The sequence below is a fragment of the Dryobates pubescens genome, chromosome 11 (assembly GCF_014839835.1).
Source record: "Dryobates pubescens isolate bDryPub1 chromosome 11, bDryPub1.pri, whole genome shotgun sequence".
Classification (NCBI taxonomy): Eukaryota; Metazoa; Chordata; class Aves; order Piciformes; family Picidae; genus Dryobates; species Dryobates pubescens.
Genome location: NC_071622.1, coordinates 14,500,590 through 14,519,363, shown reverse-complemented (window position 1 = coordinate 14,519,363; position 18,774 = coordinate 14,500,590). Strand labels below are relative to the sequence as shown.

The following is an 18,774-nucleotide window of genomic DNA, read 5'->3' as shown; positions in this document are numbered from 1 at the left end:
CTAATGCAAGGCTATCTGTTTACAATCTAAAAACCTTTGATTAACAAACAATTGGGACAACTTGCACACATCTACAGGACAGCCCAAAAGGGCTACCAAATGGAGCTGCTGCTAAAATGTCATAGAATGATTCAGATTGGAAGGAACTTTAAAGATCATCTACTCCCAACCCCTCTGCCATAGCATAGGCAGGTACACCTCACATTAGAGTAGTTTGCTCAAGGCGCTGTCCAACTGCCTTTGAATAATTAAGATCTGAAATAGTTCATTTTCCAAGACAACAGTAACTGGATCAGAGCTGGACAGAGAAATCCTCATCAAGAGTCAACATATACATCAAGGCAGCATACACATAGCTCAAAAGCTCTACCCGTTTTATTGATGCCTGAGTTCTTTGGGTCCTGAACCCAGGTATTTACAGGCTGAATTGCCCTAGGCTTAAAACTACTAGAAGCTATTTGTTTATCTATTGTGTTATTAATACCTACTATTATCTAAATCAATGCCTACTCTGAAATGCTGCCTAATTTTGCCCTCCTTTGAGCAATGGAATCCTTAAAGGAAGAATTGTCCTACCAGGTAACTATGCTAGTCCTGAAAATCACCAGTAATAGCATTTGACATTAAACCAGGAACAGGAAGGAAATTAAGGTTCTAGAGTTGTTTAAGGGTTCTTTTTAGGGGCTTGTTTCTTGTAAACTTGATTCACCTGATATTGTACCTGCATGATTCTACCTTGATATAGCAAGTGCATGCTGGAACAAAGGTAACTGAACCTATCATTACAACTTAGACTGCACATCTAACTGGTGACATTTAGGCAACTATTCTTAATTACAAATGCATTAAACCCCGAGGTTTCCATCTTGTAAGTGGCCGATACTCCTGTGAAGCTCTGGCTGCTGGAGTTTAATCACTGAAGTAATTGAAGGAGAAGATCGATGCGAAGACTGCGACAGCAGCTGCTATTACCACACCTAGAACAACAAAGGAAAGGCCTTCAGTGAGGGCAGCACAGTCAGCAGCACCTAGGGTGTGGAGGGCAGGGTCAAGGGAAATGACAAGCAGGAAGAGAAACACAACTCCTTACCATGGTTAAGACTAACTCTAAAGTTACCCCGCCAGATAACCAAGTTATAAAAGCTTTACATGATATTTCTGACCACAGATTGACTTCCTTGGTACTGACACAATTGAGAAGACATAAAAAAGAGGCTTGGAGCACAGGTCTTATGAGGAACAGCTGAGAACTGCATTGTTGAGCCTGGAGAAAAGGAGGCTGAGGAATTACTTTCCGGCTCTCTATACTCCCTGAAAGGAGGCTGAATCCCAGTGAGGGTTGATCTCCTCTTCTCCATAAGTGATAAAACTAGAGCAAACAGCCTCAAGTTGCACCAGGGCAGGTTTAGGTTGGGTATTAGAAGAAAATTCTTCACTGAAAGGACTTTCAAACACTGGAAAAGGCTGCCCATGGAGGTGGTTGAATCTCCATTCCTGGAGGTGTTTCAAAGCTGCAAAGATTTGGTGCTGGGGGACACGGGTTAGCACCAGTGCCGGCGGAGTTATATAATGGTTGGGCTCAGTGGTCTTAGAGGTCTTTTCAAATCAAAATGATTCTGTCATTCTATGAAAAAAACCAAAATGTCTGACTGATGAGTCAAGGGAAAACATTTTTACATCCAAAGCAAACATATTTACTGTCCTACTCTTTATCTGCCAGGTACCATATTCTAAGGATTAACAGAAAACACAAGTTACTGTTTTCATTAAAGTATAACTGTGTTTTAATATTAAAACACAGTCAAGAACTTCCATAGAAAAAGAACTGTACTAAGTGTAGATATATCTGAGAGATGTATAAAGGAGGATCATGCAGAGGTTCTGTGGCTGGTGTGCCCTGAATTATTGAGGCTGACAAAAAGCACCCAAGCCCAAATGTATTTGTCAGCTTTGGAAGCAGATTAGTGAGTCACCAGCTGATTTATGGATGACTGCTTGACAAAGCCATTCAACTGTGTTTGGCTTTTTGAAGCATGGCATTACGGAAGTGGTGGCTCCCCAAAAGAGAAATAACTCCACATGTGCCTTTAGTATTGCCTTGAAGGCTGAACAAATGCAAATGCTACTTTTGCTCCATCAGTAGGCTGTGGCCTTTCCTTCCCCAGAAACACCCTGCACCTACAGTACTAAAATGGGGACCTGGTTTAGGACACTATTGTGTTGATCATACCAGCTTATCGCTAATGCTGTGGCAGCTAACAGTACTGAAGGGGCCCAGTACAATTCCTGGATTTCCATAGCTAAAGCCAGGGAAGTCACATACCCATATTTTGTTGAAGTTTCAACAGCAATGTCGCTTTTATCAGCTGTTGAGGCTGTGGGGCATCCACGTGGTCAGTAACTGGACAAATATCAACTGCAGGGAAACCAAGTGAAAACGTGAATACCAGGTGAAAAGGCAACAGTTGTGCTTTACAGTTGAATTAATGCCAAGTGCACTTCTAGCAGAAAGTCTACTGCAGTAGAAATAGTACAGTAGAAACAGCACAGTGCTAAACTGGTTTATATGGCTTTAAAAATAAAGAGAAAAAATGCATTCAGGAATGTATTTTGGAAGAGTTCTTCTTCCATAGAGAAAGAGTTTGCAAGACTTCCAAGACTCATTTTCCACCCCCTGTTTCCAGAGTAACATATTCAATCCCCTCTACATAACCTGGAGAGAATCTGACTACACTGAGAGGGAACCACCAAAATGAACCTTTAACCACCTTCCAAGATCAAAGTGTTCCCTTCAGAGTTCAGGCTACATGCAAAACCTACCATCAGTAGAAGAATGGGCCCAGGATCAACTCCCTACCCAGCAGCCATAAGTGTTTGGGTTTTTTTTCCAAGCATAGAAATTCCTTTTTGAAGATTCCCTAAGAAACAGGGACTAAAATCTTCCAGAGCAGGCACAGAGGACACATTCCCCTCTGGAACAGTTACTAAATCCTCAGACTGCTCAGCCAGGATGAAAGAGCTTGACTCTATTTCCAGGCTGAGGGGATTCAAACCCATTTCTATTTCCTTTCCAAAGATTTCTCTAATCACTTGGCTATATCCAGCCTGTTAGAGAGGGGGAGGGGAGAATGAAGGGGATTAATCTCAAGTCCTCTAGCTGAACTTGTTCCTTTGGCCCTCACAGAGCAAGCATGCTTAGGACTAGGAGTTCAGTGATAAGGCTACTAGACGGTGGTGGGCCACAGGCCTTCAATTTGCACTCCTGTTCCCAGAAGAGTTTGCTAAGGTACCACTTGTCAAAAGTTCTGATTACAATTCAGTAGCTACTATTGCTGCAGACATCTTCTGGATAAGTGAAGAGAAGGAGAAGAGTTGTTTGTGCTATTGCAGTGAGGTCTGGACATCTTCAGAAAGAACAGAAGGGGCAGGCTGAGATAAGGAAGAAACCTAACAGATCATTCGTGCTCAGAAGATGAAGAAGAAAAATGCACAGCAGTACCAGCTATCCAATTGTAGCAGTTCCAAGGAACACTGATCTAAATAAAAACAGAACTCTCATTTCCAGAGCAGGATTGTCAATCACCTATAAATTACAAATTATATGGTTGAGTAATCAGGCACATCCGTTGTGTGATTCATATGAAAATGATTCATGGAAAACTACTTTCTCTATATCGTATCATTAGCAGTGGATTAAATGTATAATCTAGATGTGCGATCAGAAAAGTTGTTTCTGGCATCTAAAATGAGTCACAACCATGATTGTCTTCAAAACCTCCTGAAGTCAAACTTGCACAAGACTTGTTGCTACACAAAAGCAGTGGAACTTGACATTTAGAACCTGACTTTAGCCATTTCTATCCCTGAGCCCACTGCTTTCGTACAGGATATATTGCAGCAGAGCGATTAGTAACTGTCCAGCATGAAACCTCATGGGATTGATATCTATACAGACACAGACACACATCCATGTGAGTACATTCAGCATAAGCATTGCTTTGAGATCTCTGCAAGCTGCACATGCATGTAAAATAGAAAGATGGGCACAACATTTCAGTGCCAGGAGTGCTTTTCTGAGGGGAAATTATCAACTATCTCTGAAGCTCACAATGAGTTTCAGCACTATTTTTAGTGTGGAAAGGAAAACACACCCTCATGTGCCTGAAACATGAGCATTAATCTTCTTCTGTTGCGATATAGCTTTTAGAGTAAGTACCAGCGTGGGAAGAGCACCACATTCTCTCTGAACTATGACAGTTGTCAATTCCCTAAAATAACAAATAACTTTTAGAACAGCTGACCACGTTTCTTGGGTCATGTTTGAAGTCCAGATCCAGCAGGTTTCTCTCTGCTTTAGTGCTGATGAGCAAGTAGGAGAGTCTCTGGCCTCTAACTTTGAGTTTCTTTGCACCTCCCTAAGAATTGCTGCACTGTTCTGAAGGAAACTTTTGAAGTTGCACATCAAGGCAGCAGTGCTGCCTCGCTCAGGGGCAAGAAAAGAAATGAAAGAGGAACAAAGAGAAAAGAAACTAAACACCCTGGAGCTATTTAGTGGCCAAAGGCATTTGTGCCATGAAGTTAGAGAAGACCTGCATCTGAAGCAGCTGTAGCATAAATCACACTGAGTTTTCAAAAGCAGCAGCCTTCTAATACGCATTTTATGACTCTTTAGCTCTTCATTAATTCTTCAATTTGCTAACAAACATGGGGCAGTGATTACCACTACTGAAGCTTTATTTATGTTTATCCACTCATGGTATTTAACACCCCACCCCCTGCACCCAGGAGGAGCAGGGATTTAGTAAAGCCAATCAGAAATGCAGAGCTTTCAATTGCTTGCATTAAAGCACTAAATACCTTGAAAATACAGCCTTAGAGCTGTTTATATCGTTCAGTTATAAATAGGGCCCTTTTTACTTTCTGTTATCCATGCAGCAATTTTAAAGCATGACCCAGTAGTGGCCTTACTGCAGAGTTTATGAGGGATCAGAAGAAAACTGTAGGAGACAGCAGCGAAGCTGTACTAGGCAAGCACACAAAACTGACCTTCTCAAAATACCTTTATTTCATATGTTTTGACTAAAAGCTGCTTAAAATAATTATTTTGGCTATGCTGATTAGAGCCTGTTCTTCTCAAGTGCATATTTTAAAGAGCAACAAAGCCCAACATTATCACAGAGGCCATGTTCTTGACTGTTAAACAACTCCTTTTATCAGCAATCCTATCCCGAGTGGATAGGATTTCCAGTTAATTCAAGGCTGGTGCCTGAGACCACAGGAATGGGGATACAAACAGAAAAGATCATTTCAAAATTCACTGCACACCAATTTTTATGCCATTGCTGAACAGTGAATTATTGTTAATAAAGATGATGTATCTCAGAGTGTAGCAGTAAAGGTTTCCCAAACTGGAATGGTGCACTGAAAAAGTCTTTACACGGGGGAAACCCCAAACTCTCATTACATCACACAAACACGTTTACAACAATACTGATGTTGGAAGGAGGGAGTTAACTTTCAGGCTGACTAATATTAGAATAAACAGGTCTGAAACCAAGCTAACAAGAATGGAAGATCCCTAAGACTAAAGGATGGAAAGACCTTGAAGGCTAAAATGCTCAAGAAGATGACACAGGAATTAAAAGCAGTATTTAAAGATGACATGTCTGAGTATTGTTATAGCAGGGTACCAATCAAAATCCAATTGCAAAATTTCTTTACAATGCAGAACACATTTCTTACACAGTTAACAAGCCTAATTCCTAAAATGGCCTTAATAAAACTGTATAAATAAGTCACGAGTTAATAAAGCTGTAATAATCATTACCAGAATCCACCGCTGCTGTGCTGAGAGCATTATGATTATCATCACTATGAACAGAGCCCAGTCTACAGACATATTTCATAGTGTTCACTGCAACAAGGCCAGTCTCTCAGTTTATTCCCAAACTCTCTTTGTGTGTTTATTTTCCCTCTCCTCTGCTACACATTTCCTTTAATTAATCCTCATTTGCCAAGAAAAACAATACCCAGAGGAAGGCCACAAGGATGATCAAAGGGCTGGAGCACCTCCGCTATAAGGGTAGGCTGAAGGAGATGGGGTGGCTCAGGCTGGAGAGGGGAAGAGTCCAGGGGGACCTTAAAGCTGCCTTCCAGTACCTGAAGCAATCCTACAGGAAAGCTAGAAAGGGACTTTTCATAGGGTTTCTATAGACAGGACAAGGGGAAATGGTTTGAAGCTGAGAGAGAGCAGGTTTAGACTGGATCTTAGGAAGAAGTTCTTCAATACAAGGGTGATGGGATTATGGAATGGGTTGCCCAGAGAGGTTGTAGATGCCTCATCCCTGGAGGTGTTCAGTGTCAGGTTGAATGAAGCCTTGAGTAACCAAGTTTAGTTGAGAGGTGTTCCTGCCCATGCAGATGATCTCTTGAGATCCTTTCCAACCTAAGCCATTCTATTGTTCCATGATAACTCTATAACAAGAACACACAAACTCGTTTCATGAGCTACCTGGACATCGTTTTACATACACTAGTGGCATCAAGTCCTGTTCATCTAATTGTGCTTTCTTCCTATCTCTGTAGTCCCAAAAGAGGGTTCTTTCCCTGGTGTTTGAAGGAAACTGACACAGAGTTGAGCAATTGGTTTATTTCAGTGCTGCAGAATCAAGCGCTGGATGGTGAATCACAAATCCAGCCTTCTTGAGCTCAAACAGCAGCAGTTTATATACAGTACAAATAATAAATTAGCTATGATTGGTGACATGACTTCACATCAATCTCTCTGCTCCACCCATTACCTGGTTTACTACGCTAAGGGGGTCCTACAATGACATTGAAACTCTCTTCCTAGAGGGGTGGATTTTAGTATTAAAACCTCCACAGGTTATGGAAGAGACACCTTGATGATTTGATCTCTGCCCAAATTTGTTTCTGGTTAATGTTAAGGCATTAGCTCAGGAGGTGACAGAATTGCACTCTCTTTAGATACTGCTCTTAATTACTTTATCTTGTTCCTGATTATGTTACCCATCAAGGTCATCCCACCCTTTAGTCTGAGAGACCTTCCATGCTTGTTAATCTGGTTTCAGACCAGTTCATTTTCAACTTATTCAGCCCAAAGTTTTTAACTCCATCCTTCCAACATCACCTCCAGATCATACATTCTTACATGAGCAGTAAAACTAAACTGAATCATCTTCCCTCTCCCTCCCACACCCATCTCCACTGCTACAACAACATTAATTTGCTTCCCTAATTTACATTAATTCCTTAAAGCTCAGTAATAATTGACTTTAAGATTATTACTCTTACAATGCAAGAGAGATTTTTATTGGTTTTCCTGTTTTTCTTGAGGTTCTTGAACTTTTGCTTCTTGACATAATGAGTCAGATTCCCTGCTAACAGGTTTAGGTAAAACCTGGGAAAACTGATTATTTTAGAAAGACAGAAGAAATTCCTGGTTAGTGCTGAAATCAAGAAACTCAAACCCCCAAGTAAACAACCAAGTAAAGTCATCACAATTCACCCTGCACAGCAAACTCATGGCTACATTCTCATTTTTTTCTGTCCCCAAATGCCAAAAAGCATCCTTAGCTCTTAGCTGAGAATTAGTGTCATTTGTTTTTAAAATATTATCAAACTGTAACCCACAGCTCATAGGGAGGAAAAAGGAAACATTATAAACCAGAAATACTCAGGAATTGGGTAACTAGATTATGGCAAAATATCTGTATTAAAAGGAATAGAAACGTTTTGTAATCAGATCATGGACTTGTAAGATAAGCAGTAGAAAATGAAAAGCCCTCTCAATTTCCTTTCCATTGAGGGTGAATCACAGAATTTCATGTTTGGGCACTGCATTTGACACAAATCAAAAGACTCAGCAAGAAGAAGGGTACTTTGTAGTTTTAAAGAGACATGAGACTATGTATCTATTTTGTAGTATTTAGTGAAAAAAATGTAGATTTGATTAATACTCTCAACTTTTCATCCTAAGTAGAACTCAGCTCTTAAACCAGCTAAGAGGAACTACTGAAAAGTAGCCAGAAGACATTATTTCAGATGTGGCCTCACCAGTGCCAAGTGCAGGGGGACAATCTCTGCCCTGGTCCTGCTGGTCACACTATTGCTGATCCAGGCCAGGATGCTATTTGGCCTTTTGGCCACCTGACTGCACTGCTGGCTCATTTTCAGACATCTGCCAATCGACACCCCCAGGTCCTTTTCCACCAGGCAACTTTCCAGCCACTGGTGCAGCCTTTGCTGGTTCTCAGAGGCTGTATTTACCTGTGCTCATGTCCTCAGCTATATGGATATCTTCATCTTGTACAGACTGATCCAACATCTCAACAAACCGTTCCTGAATCTCTCCAGTGGCCTCATCACCAAACTTATAATCACTCAGCATCACACTGGATCCAGCAATGGGAACAAACAGTCTTTGAGGTAAGACATGATATGCCCGCTCCAAATCTAAAGGAAAGAGGGAGAAAAAATACCAGCCAAATAAAAACCTTGCCAGTGATGATAAGAGTCTTTATTAATCTCTGCCCACAAGATAAAGCTATTGCAAAAGAACTGCTCAAGGCTTCCATGTAAAAATCCTGCTTTCAGACATTACACTGCTTTAGGCAAGTTTTGGCTGCTGTTATACTGATTTATATTCTCACATTAGCTGCTCCAGCAACCTTCAAAACAAACGATAAAATGTTCAATAGACTTTATTTTCCATGTTTAGAATGGCTATCAAAAGAACTCTGGGGAAAGGCTGCCGGTAAGAGAGAGCAGCACGATTTCAACACCAGCAAGGACTGCAAACATCTGGCTGCTTTGTACCACAAAGCCATGTGGTGCGAGTGCCACCTGAAGAGGAAACTGCAAATTGCATGTGCTTGAGAACAGCAAGTTTACATCATGCAGGCTGGATCAAGCTGGCCAGGAGCAGAATGGACCAACCACATTATCCTGAAGCCAGCAGTGATTCTGAACATTATTTGTCCTTACACAATCAACCTGTTCCTTTCCTGTTTTGTCTAAAATCACTACCAAAGGCAGTATCTTTTCAAAGGCTTTCCTTTAAGTAACACACTCAAATTGGTGTTTCAAGTAATACTTGGTTTAAAAACAATTCTAATTAATCCTATTCATTAATTATAATTAATTGAATGTTAATTATGTTTAAAAGAAAATGACATAACAACTAGACTCATAGAATGGCTTAGGTTGGAAGGGACCTCAGAGATCATCTGCTCCAGCTCACTGCTGCCATGGGCACGGATGCCTCTCTAACATTCAGTCTGGCCTCAAACACCTCCAAGGACAGGGCATCCATAATCTTCCAGGGTAACCTGTTCCAAAGTCTCATCACCCTCATACTGAAGAACTTCTTCCTCAACTGTGTTGCTTTTTATTCTGCTCTAGCCATACTGGAACTACAGTAGACAAGCAGAATATTCTACAGCCACCAGAATTCACTGCAAGTGTCAGCTGTTGGGGTTTTTTTAATGCCTACTTTTTTTGTGAGGTCCTTCATTTATAATGAGATCTTCAAACAGTATTTCACACCGATCACTCAATGTATTTATGATGTCTCTTTTCAAAGCCTGCAAGGACAAAAGTGGAAACATTAGTAATGGAAAAAACCTTTTGAAAACTTTTGACTAGAGCAAAGGCATATAATAAAGCCCTCGTAAGTTTAATTCATGCTGAAAGAGTACATTTTCCCCCTCAGAAAGTAGAAACTCTAAAGAGAATTTTATGAGTCTAATAATGGGAAGTTAACATCAAAGAAATTAAAATCAAAGAAGGAAACCATAAAACAAGAAAAGTGGCAGAAAATTTTAGCAGTGTTAGAACAAGAACTGACAGCTTCTAGATATTACCATTAAACACAAGCAAGAATAATCATAGAGCATGGATTAGGTAAGAGGAAAAAAAATCCAGCCACTGAACAAATAAATCTGTATTTTCCCTCTACAGATAGAAAAATAAAGCCTGCAATTGTTTCTTGTTTAAAGAAAACTGGTCACAGCCTAATCACTTGGGCAATTCTGGTACAAATCCGGTAACAGTCTTGGCAACAGGAGACACACCTTCTAGAAGGGAAGAAGGAACTGAACCCACCTAAAATAATCCCTGTGTCTTTCAAGGAGACAAACACCTTCACCCACCTTCACCCCACTTTAGATCGCAGCATTTCAACAAAGGAAAACCAAACAACTATCCTGGATTTCAGACCAATCTTTTTATGAACTAACAACCTTTTCACTACCTGAACAGCTTCTTTAACTTTGGGCTTGTTGTTATGTATGTAGGCTCTGCATTTCACAGCACCTTTGAGATTTATGGAACCACTGCAGATCTGGACTGCGGCTGTTGATCTGTGACTTGAACCCTGGGACTGCAAAAGAAACAGGTTTCAGTTTTATCTTGTTACCAAGGCACTTGGCAGTAACAAGTAACAAAAACCAGAACTAGAAAATTCATAGCATACCTTCAGATGTTTACATGTAACATGTTTTCCTCATAATTTATAACTCTAATCTAATTTCATTTTTTAAGTTAGGACTGAAACTCTCTCTCCTTTTCCTTATGGAAACTGTATTTATTTTCCAGGCATTCCATTTCTTGAGATTTAAATAATAGTGTCTGTAAGACTTCTAAAAATCTTCCAGGCAAGCAGCTTGTGCCTTACCACTACAATCTAGAAATCTTTGTATGATTTTGTGGTTTATGCAATGAAGTCTATCTGTTTACTGTATAGTCAGCATAATTTAAGGTGTCTTAAGAGTCATCGCATCAGTCAGCACTAAATTATAGATGTGGTCACATTTAGAGTGCCATCAAACTGTCGCCTGGAAATATTCACCCTCATGACCAAAACAGTGAGTGTGTTGTGCGAAGCACTCCAAGACAACACCTGGAAAGACGAGGATGTGTAACTACCATGTGAACCACATAAACTCCTTCTGCCAAACCAAAAAGCTTCCCTTACTCTGAGGCAATTAGCCACTGGAACAACGTAACAACAAAAGAAGCTCAGTCATTAAGATTTATTTTTAAAATCAAGTCTTCAAAAGGGCATTTTACAGGTATCTAAAGGTTTTGCTAAAGATATCTGCAGAGAACCCAGGAACCACCTGTCCAAATGGGAGGGCATGTGCCCTGCAAAAAGCCTGGACACATCTGGACTTTAAGACCTAGACTGGGACACCTTATTAAGGGTTCAAGTCAGCATTGCATCTGGTAGGGAGGAAACTCCTAACACAGATCTGACACCTCTAGTTTATGACTCAGCTCTTAAGTTCCCTTAACCCAGAACCAGTGAGTAAACTTCTGTTGAAAGCATTCAAGTAAATGTCCATAGCTAGCCATGGAGGTGATTCTGAACTTCATAATGAAGTAATGTCACCTTGAAATCACCATATGTAGGTACATACAGGAATCCTACTTTCACATGAATTTATCTGCAGGACTTCACTTCTACACCACCAGTTTTCATTAGTTTCCTTGGTGCTATATTGGGCAATTCTGAGACAACATGGTTATCACAGACACAAAGAATCATTAAGGTTGGAAAGGATCTCCAAGATCATCCAGTCCAACTGCTAACCCAGCACTGCCAGGTCACCACTAGACCATGTCCCTAAGCACCACATCTACACATTTTTTGGAAAACTTCCAGAGATGGTGTCTCCACCACTATTCTGGGCAGCCTGGTGCAGAGCTTAACCACTCTTTCTGCAGAAATTGTTCCTAATGCCCAACCTAAACTTGCCCTGCTGCCACTTGAGGCCATTTCCTCTTATCCTATCACTTATTAGGGAGAGGAGAGTAACCACCACCTGTCTCGAACTTCCTTTTAGGGAGTTGTAGAGAGTGAGGTCTCCCCTCAGTCTCATCTTTTCCAGGCTAAACAACCCCAGTTCCCTCAACTGCTCTTCACAAGACTTGTGCTCTAGATTCTTCACCAGCTTCATTGCCCTTCTTTAGACATGCTCAAGAATTTCTGAAGACATGAAAAATATGCCAAGGGGATTGGTCTCTTCTCCCAGGCAACCAGTACCTGAACAAGAGGACACAGTCTCAACCTGCACCAGGAGAAGTTTAGGCTCAAGGTGAGGAGAAAGTTCTTCACAGAGAGAGTTGTTAGCCATTGGAATGTGCTGCCCAGGGAGGTGGTGGGTCACCATCCCTGGAGGTGTTCAAGAGGGGATTGGGCATGGCACTTGGTGCCATGGTCTAGTAGTCATGAGGTCTTGGGTGACAGGTTGGACTTGATGACCTTTGAGGTCTTTTCAACCTTGTTGATTTTATGATTCTACAAACAGTTCCATAGTCAATATATGCAAAAGGAAAAAAAGCCTTAGGACAAAGCAAGCTGGGTTTCTAGAGAATAATTCAGAATGTTACTTTATTTTTTAATTCTATTTTATAAGAGAACAGCACAGTTATACATTACAAGCCATTAAATACTCACCAGTTGTGTCAGAACCTTGACATCAGAAAACTGAGTGCCAGACTGAGTATTTCCTTTTGACTTTTTCTGAGGGAAAAAAATTGTCTGTCATGAAACAGGGAAAAAAAAATACACCTCCCTGAACCAAGTCTCCTCACTGGGGAAGTGCTTTAAAGAGAGTAAAATGGTGCATAGAAAACGGCCATGAGAATAGAGCTCCAAAACTAAAAGGAGAGATGAAGGTACAGTCAAACAAGGTGTTTCCACTCTGCTAAACATTTAGACATAGGCAGGTCTTAGAAATCTCATCACCTGCATTCCTGACACCTTATGGTCTTTAAGGAGGAGACAGCACATATAAAAATACTCAGACAGAGTTCATATTTAATTATTGATTTCACATTGCCAGAGGAAGAAGTAGAAAATGAAGCAATGAAGAAGGGAATGCAACCCCTCCTGTGTGTTAGTTACCTGAAATAGGTCAATTAGACCAACAATTATTGTGCACAAGATATCCCAGTCAGTGCTTTATCACACTGGAGGTTATAGCTACACACACAAACTGTTCAATACTCACCTGCCCTTCCAGTAGTTCTGTATCATCACCTCTAACTTGTCCATTGATCAGAAAAACACTGTCTTCTATCTGTTTTGACCATCGATTTAACCCATTCTGTGAAAAGAGGGATAACACAAAAACCCCTTAAGCAATCATAGAATGGTAGGGGTTGGAAGGTTCCTCTAGAGACCATCAAATCCAATCCCCTTGACAAAGCAGGATCACCTAGGACAGGTCACACAGAGAAGTGTCCAGGTGGGATTGGAGTCTCTCTAGAGCAGGAGACTTCACAACCTCTCTGGGCAGCTAGCTCCAGGGCTCCAGCATCCTTCACAGCAAAGGAGTTTCTCCTCATGTTGAGGTGGAACTTCCTGTGTTCCTGCTTGTACCTATTCATTGTTCCTTGTCCTTTCACAGGACACAACTGAAAAGAGCCTGCCACCTTCATCTTGACACCCACCCCTCATTTACAAACATTGATAAGGTCCTCTCTCAGCCTTCTCCTCTCAAGACTAAAAATCCCCAGCTTTCTTAGTCTTTCTTCACAGGAGAGATGTTCAAGGAACATATTCAAGGAAAGAGAATTCCACTAAGAGTTGGATAGCATCATGCAGGAAATCATAGAAATACACATTTCAACAGCTACTCCAAGAGTTTTAAAGTCTGCAAAAAAATCCACCTATATGTGTTTCTGAAGCTAAATCTTAAAAGCAACATGTCCAGAATATATTCATTAAGAAACAAGCATTTCAAAAGATTGCAGTGCTACCCCAGGGATTTTTGTAGAGGTATGCAGCCTAGTGAAACTCAATTCATGTTAAAAGCACCCTGTGTATCCCTGTTCTGGATGTAACATGTCACTAGACCATAAATCATGGAATGTTAAGGGCTAGAAGGGACCTCCAGAGATGACTGAGTCCAATCCCGTGGGCAGAGCAGGATCACCTAGGGCAGGTCACACAGGAACGCATCCAGGCAGGTTTTGAAAGTCTCCAGAGAAGGAGATGAAGCAGAAGATACTTCAGTTGGAATACCCATAACTACTAAATAATTTTGAGCATACTGCCAACACTAAGCACAGAAGAGAAGTTATCCATATTTTTTATGCTATGAATGCTTCAGGATAACTTTGAATTACAGTGGTAAAATACTGGAACAGGTTGCCCAGGGATGTGGTTGAGGCTCCATCCCTGGAGACATTCAGGATCAGACTTGAAGTGGCCCTGGGCAGCCTGATCTAGTTGGAGGTGTCCCTACTGACTGCAGGGGGTTGGACAAGATGACTTTTGAGGGTCCCTTCCAACCCCATGCAATCTGTGAGTCTCTGAATAGCTACTGAGTATTGCCCACCGATTAGCCCCACTCCTTTACTCCTACTGTTCAAATCTTTCTCAATTATCCACAGAAAAAAAGTAGTGTAGAGACCAACTAGAAAACTGAGACGCCCAGTCAGTTACCTTGGTGTTCTTCTCCAAGTCATGGTTTGGTGAAGTAGCGAGAAGTGGAATGTGAATATTAACATTTACTGTGCAGCCCAGAGCTAGCCAGGAGGCAGAAAGAGCACTTTGGTATTTCCAGTCGGCTGGTTTAGCTGAACTCTGAAGAGCAGAAAAACAGCAGCAAAGCATCAACACTAAACACTGTATAGATCTATAGAGACATTTTGGAAACATTGCTTGTCATGCACTAGAAGCTGTGTGTGACACACAGGATGAGCTTACCTTGGGATCTTGCACGTCATAGGTTCGGCAAACTACTCTTTGCTACTTAAAGAAAAAGATCCAGTGAAAGGCAAAAAAACCAAACTGAGTAAAACCAATTTCCAATTAACTTTGTCCTTCACTTCTTTGTTGAGCTAATTTATGCTCTGAAGAAAGTTCTCACCTGTCATTAGGGTAAAAAAGTGGGAAAAGATTTGACTGTAAATTCCAACTATCATAGTGGTGCTGTCCCATCTCTTACAAATATATTAAGATCAATAGACATTGATTCACAGGGATAATCACTTAGGCATTAATTTGCAAGCTGTCTTTCTCACCTAAGGAAAAATCTTGCTTTCTTCCTTGAGAGAAATCATCAACAGACCCAGCATTGCTCTGCAGTGCTTGTACAGGTCCCAATGAACACTACTCCACTTCCATGTTACAGAAAGCTAGAGAACTTTTATAGTATTTCAGACCCTTTCTTCAATTTATGCAAATCAAAACTGGCTTGGAGAGGGGTTTGATGCCACCTGACAGACACACCTAACAGTAAGAAATGATGGGAATTTTGCAAGGATAAGAGGATCATGGCTGATGAGAAATTATGACTTCAACTTACTGATCCATGCCTAACTGAACTCAAACATCTTCCTCCTCACACCTATCATTTAATCAGAAATACCTACAAAATAGGCTGGGGGTAGTACCCTCTATCAGTAAAGCTGCTCAGAAAGGATACTTTTTTGTAGAGGAACAAATCTGAAGAGCTGCTCTGTCTGAGACCTCCTCTTCAGCAAGTTTCCAGAGCCTTCTCTTAGTCAAGGACTTTTCCACTGAGAAGATCAACTGAAGATGAAAAAAAAAGGTATTATGGATTTTTCCACGTCTTGCAGAATCATGGAATCACAGAGTCATTTTGGTTAGAAAATACCTTTAAGACTGAGTGCAACCATTACCTAACTCTGCTGAGTCTGGTGATGTGCTGGTCTCTCAGCACATCTCTGCATTCTTTAAACACCTCTAGGGATGGGAATTCAGCCACCTCCCTGGAGAGCCTGTTCCAGTGTTGGAAAACCCTTGCAGTGAAGAAGTGTCTTCTAATGTTCGACCCAAACTGCCCCTGGTGCAATGTGAGGCCACTGCCTCTTTTTCCTTTTTCTACGCTCAGTTGCCAAAATGTCATGCTGAAGCAGCATTCAACAAAGATTCACAGGCAACTACTCCAAAGTGAAAATGGCTTATGAAGAAGATGACGACTCAGCTACCAGCTAAAGATACTCCTGTCTCTGCACCAGGAGCTCTACTTACCTTGCGCAAAGCATTTTGACTCTCCTTTGACAGTTCTGGAGTTGCAACAATAAATACACCGAGAACTAATAAGCCCCCAGGAAGCATTCTAGAAACCTGGAAATAGGAAAATTAGCTTTTATTAATAGGAATCAAAGATCTAGCGACCATGCAATTCGATCTTCAAGATTTTCCAATGAGCTAAATTTGTATCAAGAGCAGAAAAGAAGCAAGACTGGTTTTCATCTATCGGTTCCTCTGAACAGCTCTCTCACAGATTTTCACGCTTCAGTCCTACCAAGTCTTATGTTTCATCAAAACCTTTGAAAAACAATAGATACTTTGTTGTAAAATCTGAGCCTACTTAGCTATAGAATCCTAGAATGGCTTGGAACAGATTTCCAGAGGTCATCTAGCCCAACCGCCCTTCAGTAAGCAGGGACATCATCAGCTAGATCAGGTGTCCAGAGCCCTGCTGAACCTCGTATCTTGAGTAACTCCAAGGATGGGGCCGCACTACCAACCCGTGCTACCCATTCTAGTGCTTCACCGCCCTCAGGGTAAAGAACCCATTCCTAACACCCAATCTACATCCACTCTTCTATAGTTTAAAGCCACCTCTCCTATCCTTACAGGCCTCTGTAGGCACTCTTCAGGTACTGGAAGGTAGCTATTGAGGCTCTCTGCAACCTTCTCTTCTCCACACTGAAAAACCCCAGCTCCCTCAGTCTGTCCTTGTAGCAGAGCTGTTCCAACCTCCAATCATTCCCATGCCCCTCCTCTGGACCCCCTCTACCAAGTGCATGTCCTTCCTGTATTGATGACAACAGAGCTGGATGGTTAGTAGGATTCTTTCACTGTGAGAAAAACGTCTGTGTCATTACTTGTGTGATTTCAAGATTTTTGTCATCTTATTTCCTTTCTGTCTCTCCCACCCCTTCTTGAATTCATTCTGTGCTACCTGACTGGCATGTGTAGTTATCCATTCCTCATCAATGGATGCCAGATTAGAGGGGCTGATGTTGTCTTCTTTCTGCTCTTCCTTTGGAGGCGTTCGAACAGCCCGAATAACATAGTCCCGTTGCGGGGAACACTTTCAAAGACATGAATGCAAGCAAAAACATCATCAGTTGATATCAAGCCTGAGAAAATACTGCCTCACATAATAACTGTAAAGGCTGCTTTACACCAGGCATCGTTAAACTCTACAGTAAGATGGTACAAAAATAATTCACAGATGAATAGAATGGTTTAGGTTGGAAGGGACCTTAAAGATCATTTAGTTCCAACCTCCCTCCCATAGGCAGGGGCACCTTCTACTAGACCAGGTTGCTCAAGGCCTTGTTCAATCTAGCCTTGAACACCTCCACAGAGTGGGCATCCACGACCTCCCTGGGCAACCTGTTGCAGTGTCTCACCAGCCTCACTGTAAAGAATTTCTTCCAATTTCCAGTCTAAAATTCCCCTCTTCCAGCTTCAATCCATTCCCTCTCATCCTATCACTGCAAGACCTTGTATAAAGTCCCTTCCCAGCTTTCTTCTAGCCTCTTCAGGCACTGGAAGGCTGCTATAAGGCCTCCCTGGAATTTTTTTCATGATTCTTGGAACACTTCCCAGCTTGCAGCCTCCACATCTTCTCTGGGCAACCTGTTCCAGTGCCTCACCACCATCATGGGGAAGAATTTCTTCACCATGTCTAAGATAAACCAAGCTTCTTCCAGTTTGAATAAGATACTTATCCCAGATGATTAAGGCCAAGGGGGACTTTGCCCTATTAACATGATTGAAAATAACAGACTCCAGATATTACACACTTACCTGCCCTATTAACAGCCCAGTGACATAAGGCTTTAATTTTGTGCTGAGGTCTGAGAGATACTGCCCAACAGCTTCCTCAACAAAGTAAGTTCTACCCATTCCTGCAGGTTTCAGATCAAGTATTGTAGTTTCAACCTACAAAACAATGTATAAAACCAAATGATACATATATCATGCTGGTTACACTAGAATAAGTCTCACACAAAGATCCTGAATAGATTAATATTTTAGGTCACAACAAAGGTTAAGTACCTTTACAATCTGCAAGGTTGGGCTTTTTTCAAAGGAAAACATAACTTTATACTGGAGGAAAAAGTATGTGACTCTTATTTGAAAGAAAACTCTTTTAAGTATCTGTCACTGAAATGACATGTCAAGTCAAGCAAGCAATGCTAAGAAAAACATGTCTCCAAGCCACAATTTCTTGCTGCATCATGTTTCATCACAGGCCAGAATGTAAACTGTGCATTTTGCATTCACATTTCTCTTTGACTTGCTAAAATGTCACATTTGTAAATAGGCATGCCAAATACTATTTTCATTCCAATTTCTTAGGCATCAAACCGTCTGTGGACTATCCCAAAGGCCATCTTTACAGCTCTCACCAGTAGCCATACGAGTCCAGGGCACGGGGACTACCGCAGACACTCCTTCCTTTCACGCAGATTTATTTTCATGCATTGAGGACTTTCACAAAAACTAACTACGAAAAAAGCTCAAGCTAAAGTGCATATGGCGAACAAGGAAAGGGCACTCTGAACCTCCGCTGAAGTATCTCCAGGAGAAGGCTGCACCGGGACGGCGGGACCGAAGCGCTAGACCACGGCGAGAAGGACAGCTGTGACCCACCTCACCTCAGCCCACCCAGCTGCGCCAGAAGCACCTCTGCACCTGCCCGCACCTGCCCGCACCTGCGCTGAAGCCCGGCCCACAGCTCGGCGGTCACT

General features: G+C 41.6%; 1 protein-coding gene across 1 annotated transcript; it reads right to left on the bottom strand.

Annotated features, from left to right (window-relative positions):
• Nucleotides 1-541: 541 nt before the first annotated feature.
• Nucleotides 542-17,958, bottom strand: ODR4 (odr-4 GPCR localization factor homolog). Its single transcript, XM_009902647.2, has 13 exons — nucleotides 17,828-17,958; nucleotides 16,971-17,102; nucleotides 16,031-16,126; nucleotides 15,462-15,568; nucleotides 14,741-14,777; nucleotides 14,477-14,617; nucleotides 13,038-13,133; nucleotides 12,482-12,547; nucleotides 10,274-10,402; nucleotides 9,515-9,605; nucleotides 8,290-8,475; nucleotides 2,324-2,416; nucleotides 542-977 (listed from the first exon to the last, which is right to left on the bottom strand). The coding sequence occupies exons 1-13, from the start codon at nucleotides 17,924-17,926 to the stop codon at nucleotides 910-912; spliced, it is 1,341 nt and encodes a 446-aa protein (XP_009900949.2). The 5' UTR covers nucleotides 17,927-17,958; the 3' UTR covers nucleotides 542-909.
• Nucleotides 17,959-18,774: the final 816 nt, after the last annotated feature.